The sequence below is a fragment of the Procambarus clarkii genome, chromosome 43, assembly GCF_040958095.1.
Source record: "Procambarus clarkii isolate CNS0578487 chromosome 43, FALCON_Pclarkii_2.0, whole genome shotgun sequence".
Lineage (NCBI taxonomy): Eukaryota > Metazoa > Arthropoda > Malacostraca > Decapoda > Cambaridae > Procambarus > Procambarus clarkii.
The window spans coordinates 31784759-31798498 of NC_091192.1; the positions used below are offsets into that span (position 1 = coordinate 31784759).

General features: G+C 39.7%; 1 protein-coding gene across 9 annotated transcripts in view; it reads left to right on the forward strand.

Moving 5' to 3' along the window:
• The window catches only part of tho2 (THO complex subunit 2-like protein), a 133172-nt gene that overhangs the window by 86614 nt on the left and 32818 nt on the right, over positions 1 to 13740 (forward strand). For 6 of the 9 annotated variants that reach the window (XM_069300185.1, XM_069300186.1, XM_069300189.1 and 3 more), the window contains exon 28: positions 9628 to 9750. The exons of 2 other annotated variants lie outside the window; for them this stretch is intronic. In XM_069300185.1, coding sequence (XP_069156286.1) covers positions 9628 to 9750 — 123 coding nt within the window. Of the gene's footprint in view, positions 1 to 9627; positions 9757 to 13740 lie in introns of those variants that run through there. One more of the 9 variants, XR_011221998.1, reaches the window with a different exon arrangement.

Here is a 13740-nt window from a genome sequence, read left to right on the forward strand (position 1 = left end):
TGCTGCTGTCTTCCCCAACAAGCTTAGGGAGATAATAAAGGTGATTCATTCCTCGTCAGGGTCTCGGGTATCATACTGGTGGTAAGTGGTGCAGTGCTGCCTGAACGCTGCTCCGGCACCTCTGCTAATGGATGATGAAATGGAGGAAAGGGAGATGATGGCTTGTGGGTGATGGTTGATCGTGGCATGAAAATATTAGTATTACATCACTAATAAGTTAATGATGTTATGATATTTCTTTGTTTTTTAAAGATTCAATAATATTTAAATTTTTATATATTTAAAAAGTAAACAGGCTAAATTGTACTGGTGCGAATCTGGAAACATAATACCCAATGCACGTGAACGGTTCCTGTCCATTTATGCGAGACAAACGGTATGAGACAAAGTTGTCAACCTACTGCTTTGGATACGAATATTCAGCAATAATGTTCATGGCTTTAGCAGTGGTTCATTAGACAGATATTCTTTATTGATACAATATTTTTTTTTAGTATTAAAAGGCTGGTAAAAGGACAAAACTTCTACACATGGATGTGACAAAGGCTATACGCCTGGATGGAATCTCACCATGGATACTAAAGGAAGGTACAGAAGCACTGTGTCTGCCACTCAACATAAGGATAGACAGGAGGTATTGAACTACAGGCCAGTGTCACTAACTTGCATACCATGAAAGTTGATGGAGAAGATTGTGCGAAAAAAGCTAGTGGAACATCTGGAGCGATAGAACTTTGTAACATCAGCATGGGTTCAGGGATGGCAAGTCCTGCCTCACAGGTTTAATTTAATTCTACGACCAGGCAACAAAAATCAGGCAAGAAAGAGAGGGGTGGGCAGACTGCATATTTTTCGATTGCCAGAAAGCCTTTGACACAGTATCACACAAGAGACTAGTGCAAAAGCTGGAGATGCAGACAGGAGTGTAAGGTAAGGTACTCCATTGGATAAGGGAGTACCTAAGCAACAGAAGACAGCGAGTCACTGTGAGGGGTGAGGTCTCAGATTGGCGAGACGTCACCAGTGGAGTCCGTAGAGTTCAGTCCTTGGACCTATACTTTTTCTGATATGTGTAAATGATCTCCCAGAGGGTATAGAATTGTTCCTCTCATTATTTGCTGCTGATGGAAAAATTATGAGTTGGATTAAGACAGGAAGATAGTATGAGACTACAAGATGATCCTAGACAACCCGAACGAATGGTCCAACAACTGGCTACTAAAGTTCAACCCGAGTAAATGTAAAGTAATGAAACTAGGCAGTGGAAACAGGAGGCAGGACACAGGATATCGAATGGGAGATGAAGTCCTTCATGAAACGGACAGAGAAAGATCTAGGAGTGATGTCACACCAAACCTGTCTCCTAAAACCCACATAAAAAGAATAACATCTGAGGCATATGCAAGGCTGGCTAACATCAGAACTGCCTTCGGGAACCTGTGTAAGGAATCATTCAGAACCTTGTATACCACTTATGTAAGACCAATCCTGGATTATGCTGGCCCCAGCATGGAGCCCGTACCTTGTCAAGCACAAGACAAAGCTGGAAAAAGTTCAGAGGTATGGCATTAGGCTAGTCCCAGAACTAAGAGGCATGAGTTACTAGGAAAGGCTTCGTGAAATGCACCTCACGATGCTGAAAGACACACGAGTAAGGGGAAGACATGATCACTACCTGCAAAATTCTCAAAGGAATTTACAGGGTAGACAAGGATAAACTGTTTAGCACGGATGGTACGTGATCATGGGGACACAGGTGGAAACTTAGTACCCAAATGAGCCACTGGGACGTTAGAAAGAACTTTTTCAGTGTAGAGTAGTTAATAGATGGAATGCATTATACAGTGATGTGGTGGAGGCTGACAGTTTCAAATGTAGATATGATAGAGCCCAGTAGGCTCAGGAATCTGTACACCAGTTGATTGACAGTTGAGAGGCGGGACCAAACAGCCAGAGCTCAACCCCCACAAGCACAATTAGATGAGTACAACTTTACATAATTTAATACTTTTTGTGGCGGTTCTAGCAGCGTGTGAAATACCGAGTTGTAAACCTACCCAAGGTAAAACTTCAGGGATGGTAACCTTGTGTGTAAAGTATGTGCAAACATTAGTAATGTAACATTTTTCACTTCCAAAGGTTCAAGACTATCAAATGAGTGGCAGATGTACCAAGTATCCTATTATGGAGCAGATCAAAGAACACACTTGAAGTCTTCCAGGAAAAAAATTGTTGATCATAAACTATGGAAAGCTCACACTGCTGCTTTACGTGTTGAAAATGTAGCTAGTGAAGATGATCTCGGAAAATTGTGTGATGCCATGAATGTCTCGCATCTAAAATTAACTTGTTTAATTTTGTGTTTTGCATATTATTTTGCTCAGAATGACAAACCATACTCTGATCACTTTGGCTTACTGGAACTACAAAAGCAAAATGGTGTTACGTTGGAATAAGTCTGCATTCCCACACTAGTGCCACAGAATTAATTAATCACAGCCATTAATATGAAAAAGAAAATTTGCCAGTATATCAAGCAGATAAATGGCAAAGTTTCTGTTGTCATTGATGAATATGTTCACGACAACATCCATGAAAAGCTCTCAAACTTCTGAACCTCAAGGTACATATGTATAAATCACTGCTAAGTGAAATGTGTGCCCTTGAAAAAGACTACTGGCCTGGGGAAATTCCGCCTAATTACGGAGAAGCGGAGAAGCTGAAATATTATCTCTGTAAGAGGTTTAAGCTTTCCTCTTACTCTGCACTAAATGCGTTTAGAGACTATATGGAGGATCATGGACGCTGCATTCCCCAAGATTTCCACCCATTACTGAGCTGTTTACAAGAATACCTGATCAACCAGGCTGTGACTCATACGTCAGGCTGCGAGCAGCCGCGTCCAACAGCCTGGTTGATCAGTCCGGCAACCAGGAGGCCTGGTCGACGACCGGGCCGCGGGGACGCTAAGCCCCGGAAGCACCTCAAGGTAACCTCAAGGTAAGGTAACCTCCTCCTAGTTCAGTGGCATCCTGAGCCATATGTCATATATGATGGCAGCGGTACCACAGGTCGGCAGATGACACCAGGACAAGAGTTGCTTCACACCCCTAAAAACATCTCTCACCTGACGCTTTGTGGAAACTATTGTGAAACTTCTCACTGGTTATATTTTGTGAGCACTAAGTGTTTTAACTTTTAAATTGATTAATACATGATTGATATTTTTCTTTATTTGTTTGATAATTATATTTTATGGTAATTAGTGAGTACAAACACAAAATACTTAATCGTGTGACGTACAGTATATAGAAACAGGACAGGAAATAACAGGCTTTTGTCAGGCCCACCAGAGCATCGGCACCTATAAAATTAGCACCCATCCCTGCTGGTGGGAGCTAATGCTAGCTCATTTGTGTGTGTGTGTTGTGCATGCATATCATATCATAGTACCAACCTGCCAAGAATATTGCTCCTGACACTGACAACTGTGGGGTTCCTCTGAGTGTGTGATTCTGTACTTATTGGTAGTACATTCCATACTGAGGGAACTTAAAATACAAGTACCTCGAAGATTGTCAAGGATGTCGAGGATTTTGCTACAGTGCTATAAGAGTGTGGAAGTCTCGCTTCCAGTAACCCGAATAAATTTACATTCACCTTTTTTCAAATAAATAATGGGAGTGAAAAGGGAAAATACTAGGAATGTGTTGATAAATAACAGGGGCTAACGGTTGTGATACAAAACAATTTTGAATTCATTAATTTTTGGACATTTCCTGACCAAAAATTTTGGCTAATCTTTTGTGACAAAGTTCATTCTTGAAACTGTGTTTGATGTTCAAGGGGCTTACACTTTCAATAGATTCCTCTGCGGCACGGTGTTTGTATTCACTTTGAAGTCTCTGGATATTCACCATCAGGCATTTCAGATTTATCCGCTTTGACTGGTCTAATTGAGCTTCTTGAATGGTTATTCTTCTCCTTGAATTTGTCTACTACTTGCAGTGTATTTTGACTTGGTCTTGACCATAAATGTTAGTGCTGGGTATGCACTTTGCCATAATGGGAGAGTATGTGTGGTCTCCTTGTGACCTGTATGGTGACATGATTTGTTTGGATACCTTTTCTTCCTTGATAGAATTGTATAATATTTTTATTCCATCTCAGTGTGCCCTTTCCTATTCTTGTTAGTGGTTTGAAAGAGTTAAGATAGGGCTTCTGTGCTGTTTGCTTTAGTGATTCAGAACAGGCCTGAGCCTGATGGTTTCATCCATGTGTTTTGGAAATTTGACATAAGATTTGACTGGAATCTACCAGTTGCTCTTTAATCATTAAGCTGCTAAGGGGTCCTGAGGAGATTTACACCCCTGTGCACAAGAAAAAAAAATTCTAAAAAATTATTTCGTCTTCTAAAAATGTTAATTTGTGTTCCCTGAGCATGGGACAAATATAAAAAATATCGTAGGTGACATATTTTGGGCGCAATAGGCTGAGGAAGTCTGGCAAAATGTGGGCGTTGGCAGAGCGGTCGTCAGAGCCGGTCAGTGTCACCCGCGCTGACATGTGGGAGTTGCCACAAAGATATTATTTCCTAATTAATTCAATGTCTCTGATTGATTTTTTCTTATTTTTTTTTGCAGTAATATTATTCAATAGTGTGTATTGTGATATATTTATATAATAAAAGGTGTGAATCATTGCTATTCTCAAAAGTATGGTGTGCATATTAGTGATTCAATTATTATGTTCCTAAAACAATAAACAAATAGTTTTGCTGTTATTACACTCTATACACAGTTTATATATAAAGTATCTGCATGTTTTGTTCACCATAACGAACCACTAAGTTGGTATTGCGAGTCGAAAAGCAACGAGGAGTGACCGCCACACACCAGCCAGCCACTCGTTGCCACTCCCTCAACAATGCCTCACTCGCCCACTTTTTCCTCCCACCATCCTGTTTATTTTATTCACTATATACAGATGTTATATATAAGTATCTACATGTTTTGTTCGACACAACTGTACAACTAAGCTGATGTAGTTAGTTCAGGCACTAAGAGACGTCGCTACACACACAGCTAGCGGCTGCCTCCCTCACACATTAAAGGTCACATGTACTAAATTTCTCCCCCAACAATACTGTTTGCAGTGTTATTACACTACATACACACACATACAAGAATCTACATGATGTATGCACCATAACTGTACACCTAAGCTTGTAGGGTTCCCAAAGAGCATAGTGGCCACCCTCTACACAGCTAGACGTCATGCAGACGAAGCCACCTCCGTCACCCAAATGGCTCCTCCCAACATAATCCTTTTGCTGTTATTACACTAATACACACATTATATATAAGTATCTACATTTGTGTTCACCATAGAGAACCACTGAGCTGGTATGGTGAATGCAGACAATAACAGGTGGCCACACAGTCAGTAAACGATGCAATCTCCCTCCGTCCCTCATCATCACTCCACCCACATCGCTAATTATCACAACAATCCTGCTACTGTATTATCACAATCCTGGTAATTTTTATCACAGTCAGAGGTCATCTGTAATACTGTCATCGCTAAATAATAGCAGTTATATATTTATTTTGACATTTTTTAGCGATGCTGTGGTCACAAACTGAACAGCAATGCTGTTCGCTCATACTGCGTGCGCCAGCACCGGAGAATATTGCCCATGATTTTTAAAAATAATGGCATCTGTTTACAAGAGCCCTGAGGAAGCTAATGTGAACCTCGTGTACCTGAGGGCCATTTGAATCGTGCCTGGCACCCTATGGCGTAAATATACGCCATGTGCACTGTGGGACATGTTACTTAACACTTTCGCGCTTTATATTAGAGATAACTCGTCGCCGTTTTCTCTTACGATTCCGCATAACTGCCTAACTGCCTACTTTTCTCGTCCATCGAAAAAATATTTCTATAAATTCCATTTTTTAACCGAAATGGATGGGGATACTTTTGTTTTGTAGAGAATTTATTTGCGAATGTTTTGGTACCAGAATGAATATTATATCACATAAACTTCTATGAGTAAAAAAAAATACACAAAGTATGTTTGGGGGTGTGGCGAGCGTGTGGCAGTGGGTTCCCTTTAGCCGTTGATATATCCAACACGTGGGAAATATTTGTATGTGTTATGTATATGTCTGTGTAGGGAATTTTACTGCGATCACTGTCATACAAATTATAAAATGTTTCAACAAGTATAAACATGACAAACATCAAGCGAACGAAAACAATGCGTTCGTTTCTGCCGCGAACGCATACTGAGCGACGTGGTTCTATATTTGGCGCTTCTCTTACACATGCTTTGTACAAATGTTATACAGTTCATCTTATAGAAAATTTTATTGCGAACACATTGGTATAAAAAAGAAATACGTACATAGAAAAGTAGGGTCAGGAAACGTATAAACTTTCCAAGCATGATTTCCCCCCTGTGTTTTCACCAGTGCGCTCGCGGCTAACTACTCTCCACTTCACACACTCTTGCGGGTGGGCAATTACCTATATTAAACATTCATATGCATATGTCCGTGTAGAGAATTTTATTGTGATTCCAATGATACCAAAATTAGCGATGTAGGACAACTGTAGGCTTCGCAACCATTAAGAGAGTGGAAACATTTTGTTGCTGTTTGGCGCTCTCGGCGAGTGATCTGCATAGTTTTTTATTTGGTGTTGATACTCCTTATGCTTGGGCGGCATTTTATAGGTATGCTCTTATAGACAATTTCATTGCGAACACAGTGATACCAAATTTAAATACGTGCGCCTTCAATTATTGTCAGGACAGTCAAAAGAGTGTACACTTTTTGGTCTTACCTGGTAGGCGCGCGAAGTGCCGAAAGCATCTGGGGTATTGTTTTTTTTTGAGCGCCGAGAGCGCGAAAGTGTTAAGGCGTATATATACGCCATGCACAGTTTAAGGGTTAAAACTGGATTGACAAGGTAGAAACTTGGGGGGACTGTGAAAACGATTCTTGCAAATGGGTCCTTAACCTCGGACTGTGGTCTGGGTGAGGGTCCTGAAACCTTTTCTAGGTTTTTTTATCTGCATATTTTGCCTTTCTGACTCTTTCAGGGATCTAGCTAGCACTTTGCTTCAACACTGTGTGGTATTTATACACAATTTGTCATGCTGCATAGGCATGTCTTGCATCCAGGTCTCATTTTTCAATTGACATGCTGATACAGTGGTCTTCGGATCTGTTTTAATTTTTTACCCTTAGTTTATGTATTCATTATTGAAGCCCTACTGGATTGTTCACCTAATGTTTCGATCTAAGAATGCGTGTTGCAGTCTTGATGTGGTTTGAACTCTGTAAGATCATTTTGCACCTACATCGCTGCTTCAGTCTGAAGTAGTGGGTGATGGTTCTAGATTTCTCTCTAGTGTTACATGTTTTTTTTCTATAAACTGGTCACCTTTTTCTTTGCATTGGTACCTCAATCATGAAATAAAAAACCCATCTGTATAATGCTCCTTTTGTGAGGTGCCAAAATGGTTTGTGTGTGTGTGTTTGTACATACATACATACATACATACATACATACATACATACATACATACATACATACATACATACATACATATATATATATATATATATATATATATATATATATATATATATATATATATATATATATATAAAATGTACAGTATATATAAATATATATATAAAATATCTCTTTCTCTCGCTCTCTTTCTCTCTCGCTCTCTCTCTCTCTCTCTCTCTCTCTCTTTCGCTCTTTCTCTCACTATCTTTCTCTCTTTTTCTCTCTCGCTCTCTCTCTCTCTCTCTCTCTCTCTCTCTCTCTCTCTCTCTCCCTCTCTCGCTCTCTCTCGCTCTCTCTCTCGCTCTTTCTCTCTCGCTCTTTCACTCTCTCCCGCTCTTTCTCTCTCGCTCTCTCTCTCTCTCTCTCTCTCTCTCTCTCTCTCTCTCTCTCTCTCTCTCTCTCTCTCTCTCTCTCTCTCTCTTTCTCTCTCTCTCGCTCTTTCTCTCTTTCTCTCTTTCTCTCTCTCGCTCTTTCTCTCTTTCTCTCGCTCTTTCTCTCTTTTTCTCTCTCTATCTTTCTATCTTTCTCTATCTTTCTCTCTCTTTCTCTCTCTCTCTCTTTCTCTCTCTCTCTCTCTCTCTCTCTCTCTCTCTCTCTCTCTCTCTCTCTCTCTCTCTCTCTCGCTCTTTCTCTCACTATCTCTCTCTCGCTCTTTCTCTCACTATCTTTCTTTTTCTCTCTATCTTTCTCTTTCTCTCTTTCTTTCTCTTTCTCTCTTTCTCTCTCTCTCTCTCTCTCTCTCGCTCTCGCTCTGTTGCTCTTTCTGTCTCTCTCTTGCTCTTTCTCTCTCTCTTACTATCTTTCTCTCTTTTTTCTCTCTCTATTTTCTCTTTTTCTCTCTCGCTCTCTCTTGCTCTCTTTTTTTTTCGTGGGAAGTGTTGTGTTCTTTCGCCTATGGGAGCCGGTCGGCCGAGCGGATAGCACACTGGATTTGTGATCCTGTGGTCCCGGGTTCGATCCCGGGCACCGGCGAGAAACAATGGGCAGAGTTTCTTTCACCCTATGCCCCTGTTACCTAGTAGTAAAATAGGTACCTGGGAGTTAGTCAGCTGTCACGGGCTGCTTCCTGGGGGTGGAGGCCTGGTCTAGGACCGGGCCGCGGGGACACTAAAGCCCCGAAATCATCTTAAGATAACCTTAAGATGGTGATTTTTCTATTTCGAATGGATTTGACAATGTTGCTTGACCCTCAGTTCGTGATTTTTAATATTCACATTCAGATAGTCATGTCTGAAAATTACCTTTCCTTGGTAATACCGGAAGGGTTCCTTGCAACCACCTCTCCTTTTTTCAGGGAGTTTGTTCCAGCCCTAACTGCACTTAGTGCCCTTAGATTTGGATCGGCACTGCTTGTCCAGTGGTTTTGAGTTTCTCGGCTACTCTCCAGGTAGTCAGGTACTGGCTGGAGTTTACATCTTGCTGCCGTACCTTTTCATGTTAAACTATTGTTTGTATGTGTACCTATGAGGATAGTCTATATGGTATGCTCCATTCACTCCATAGATCTACTGTCACCTCGCAGGGACGTTTGGAAATAGTTTTTTTTTTTTTTTTTTTTTTTTTTGTAAGTGTTGACTGTGCGTGACTGATCCTGTCCTGGGAAGACCAGAGTATTGCTTAAAGAATCAACCCAGGGGACACAAAAATGAGTCACAGTACTTTTCTTTATTTGTTGCCCTATTGTTATTTTTAATTGCCCTGTACTTTTGACTTAAAATGGTATTATATTTTGATAAAAAGTTTTCTGGTACTTTTTAATATATAGATGTAGTAAATTGTGTAACCATACATGCCATAGTGCATATTCCATTTGATTTTTTTTTTTATTATGAATACAAGAGTTCTTACATTCTTGTACAACCACTAGCACGCATAGCGTTTCTATTTTTGTTTTGAATGTCTTTTTCACCATTCTGAAACAGCCCGATTAAATAAAATGCTTAGCATTTATAGTATATCACAGTACCTATTCATTTATACACACATTACTGTCATACATTTTGCTACAGATGCCTTCATAATTGTGTATATCCACAGAGTCGTAACAAAGATGAAGGCACACGCAGGGAGCACAAGCACAAGGAACGATCAAAATCACAGGAACCAGATTCTGACGGGCCTACCAAAGAAAGCAAAAAAGAAAAGAAAGAAAGAAAAAGGGTAAGTCGTAGCACCAATTACATAATAAAATTAATATGACACACACAATGTATTTGATATGTCCATGTGTATGTATGTGTGTGTGTGTGTGTATGTATATATATATATATATTATATATATATATATATATATATATATATATATATATATATATATATATATATATATATATATATATATATATATATATATATAATGCGAACAAGCCTGAATGGTCCCCAGGACTATATGCGAATGAAAACTCACACCCCAGAAGTGACTCGAACCCATACTCCCAGAAGCAACGCAACTGGTAACTACAGGGCGCCGTGATGGTCAAGCGGATTAAGGCGCCCTGTAGTTACCAGTTGCGTTGCTTCTGGGAGTATGGGTTCGAGTCACTTCTGGGGTGTGAGTTTTCATTCATATATATATAATTTATATATGTACAGTATATATAATATAAAGTACATATATTAGTATAGAAATATATTTTGGTAGCAGTATTCCTTGCAAACATATGTTGTTGAATATGACCGAAAGGTTAAGATTAGTGATTCTAACACGAATCTTTTCAATATTTCTTGTGTTTTTCTGCACTGTTGGGGGAAGTTGAAAAATTAACTCACCAAAGTTCATTTTCACACTTTCATATTTGGTCTAACACCTGGGGATGCATTAAACAAGGTTACTTCCTATAATCTTAATGAGTAATTTTCCATGCTTTTGCACAGGCTCATATTCTCTTTGGGTACCACCTCACCCACCATATTGCGATTGGATATGTAGTCGTGTCTGGATAAGTAGTTGAATTCCCCGCCTCCCCAAGGCATAAATAAATAATAATTTGATGTACAAAAGTACGTAATGCATAATTGTTTCTCTAGATACAGGTAGTTTAAATATGTTGCCACAGAATTCTGGTAATACGGCAGTAATAAATATTGGGTACTCACAAGTGTCCAGGTGTTTCTCCACATATAATGATAATTAACAATTATGATCTTGGAATGATATGTAGGTGAGTATAGTGGTGTTAACTGAGTGTTGAGGCCTAGATGTAGAGGGTTTGGTTTGGTTAGGTCAGCTTTGGTTAAGTTATCTTTGGTTAGGTCAGCTTTGATTAGGTTTAGTTAGGTTAGGTCTAGTGTAGATTGGTTAGGTTAACAAATGTCAATAAAACTTGTTTCATCAGCATTATAGATTTACTCAGGAGAGAGAATTATCCTGCACGATCTCAAATTTGGACACACATTCCTCTGCACCTCTATCCACCACACAGGAGACATTCTAGATTCATCTTCTTTTATACGATGAATGCTTTGATATCACACATTTTCTCTTGACTTCACTGCTTAATATGCCTTAACCACTGTGATATGCTGAGTTTATTGTGACATTCCTCCCTGTGTGCATAAAATGAAGTGCTTGCAATTTTTTTTTTTATCTTTGTAAAATGATAAATTCCCCTACTAAAAATAATCCCCTGCTTTCGCTGTGGGGACGTGAAGAAGGGGACGTCACGGGCTGGTCGCCCATGTGTGAAGCTCCCAGAGGCAGTCGCATGCGCTATTCAAGCACCACGAGTTGCCACAAATATATTTACAATTATTTCTTCTATGTATTTCCTATGCGATTTTATTAGATTTTATCGTATACAGTATGATGCTTATTTGTATGCTTTACAAAATATGTACAGTTGAACATTCATAATTTTCCATGGAACTGTGATACATGTGTCAGTATTATGTCCACAATAAATGTTTATTGTCACAATATTACTTGTTAAAAATTCACTAAAAATTACAATACTGTATGTACAATTTCACATCCTGTTTACACAGTAACACACTGTATTACACACTCAGTACTTCGGAAGTGAATGATAATGAATGAAGACGTCCATGGTACACAGCGCGGCTAAGCTCTCATTTCATCAGGTATAGACGGTTCGTCTAATTACCCAAAGTTTCCTATTATTACGTAAGTAATGAAGAAATATGATACATTTACTCACTATTACGTTGGTGCTGAAGGTTGAATGTGAAAAAACATATTTTTACTCTGAAATAATATAAGTTTATAACGAAATTAGACGAAACTAAGTGGCATGAGAGGCCATAGGAAGTTGACGATCCAAGCAACAATGTTGTAGAGCGACTTATCCAAGATATGTTGTTGCCTACAGATTATATTAAGTTAGGTTTGGATAGGTTAGGTTTAGTTAGGTTAGGTTAGGTTTGGGTAGGTTGGTTATGTTTGGGTAGGTTGGTTAGGTTAGGTAGGTAAAGAAGGCTGATATGCCAGCAAACACTCTCCAAGCAACAATGTGTCTTGGATAAGTCGCTCCACAACATTGTCGCTTGGACCATTGACTTGCTTTGGCGTCACCATCAGCTTATTTTCGTCTAATTTTGTTACGAAATGATACTTTTCAGAGTAAAAAATGTTTTCCATGTTCTACATTCAGCACCAACATTATAATAAATAAATATATCATATTTATTCATTACTAATGTAATGTTAGGAAGCTTTGGGTAGCTTGTTAGGAAGCTTTGAGTAGCTATGGGTAATTAGACAGACCCGGTGTTCAGATAGATTTTCGCTTCCTGTTCTACGTTCTGTGTGCTTGCAAATAACACACGTACACCCTTGGCTTTAGTACCTGTAGGTGGTATGTAGCCATGCTTGTGAAGCGTAAGTTAGTCTTGAAAAGATTATAGGAAAAGATCTATTTGTAACGTACTCGTGAGAAGATCGCTTTGTAAGGTCCCTCGTTGGAAGAGATTCAGCCCTTCTGGAAGAGATTCAGTCATTCAGAAAGAGTGAGCAATTCTGGAAGACATTCAGCTATTCTTGAAAATACATGGAAAACACCACCATGGTAGCTGCTAACACTGTTCATCTATGCTACCTGTATCAGATGCATCATCACTGAACCCAGAAAATGATTCATCTATATGTCATCTATAAAAATTGGAGATGACAAGGGTGGCATTCAGAGCTACAACTGGATATGCTCGCTATACAGTATTGTCCTCATCAGTGCTGTATCACTGGCATCTGACCTTTGTGTTAGGTCCTTATTTCACCTAGCTTGATCAATGTACTTCATATTGACCCTTATGTTCTTCAAACAATAAGGTCTGAACTTCCCTGACAGATAGCGATCTTTCAACACCGCATCGGGCAGGTGTTTGGGAGCCAGGGGCGCATGCGTCACCCGTGGTTGCTTCCCAGAATGCCCTAGCAGCCCTAGGGCATTTTGGGAATTTTTTCTAAGATGGCTACCTCTCACTAGAGGTCCCAAAAGTTCATTTCATACACAACCTATCGCGCACACATATTGAATGGGTACGAAATAATCAAAAGGTGTTTTCTCAGTTGGCGTGGTTTCCTGCCGACCGAGTTTTCTCGGTTAGCACAGCTCAGTGGTTAAATGACATATTTCCTGCATTTCCTGACACACTAGCAGCAGGATGCAAAAAAATATTCTCAGATATAAAACGGTGAAAGAGGGGGTTGGGTTTGATCAGCCGCAGGTAAAGAAAAACAAAAAAATGGTTGCACCACCGGCATCTTTGTGGTCGGCCGTCGAACTGCATAGGCTTCTCCTGAGTGGGGTGCCACTTGGGGCTGAATCACAAATGGATAGATGAAATAAATGAATGATTGAGGTCCGATAGCGAGGTCGGGGAGTGTGTAATTATCTAAGTGTATTTTCCGGATGAGTGCTACGCTTGTGGTGTCCTGTCTTCCCAGCACTCTTTGTCATATAATACTTTGAAACTACTGATGGTTTTGGCCTCCACCACCACCTCACCTAACTTGTTCCAGCCGTCTACCAATCTGCTTGCGAAAGTGAATTTTCTTATCATTTCTTTAGCAGCTTTGTTTAGTTAGTTTAAATCTATGACCTCTTGTTCTTGAAGTTCCAGCTCTCTGGAATTCTTCCCTGTCAATTTTATCAGTTCCTGTTACTATTTTGTATGTAGTGATCATATCGCCTC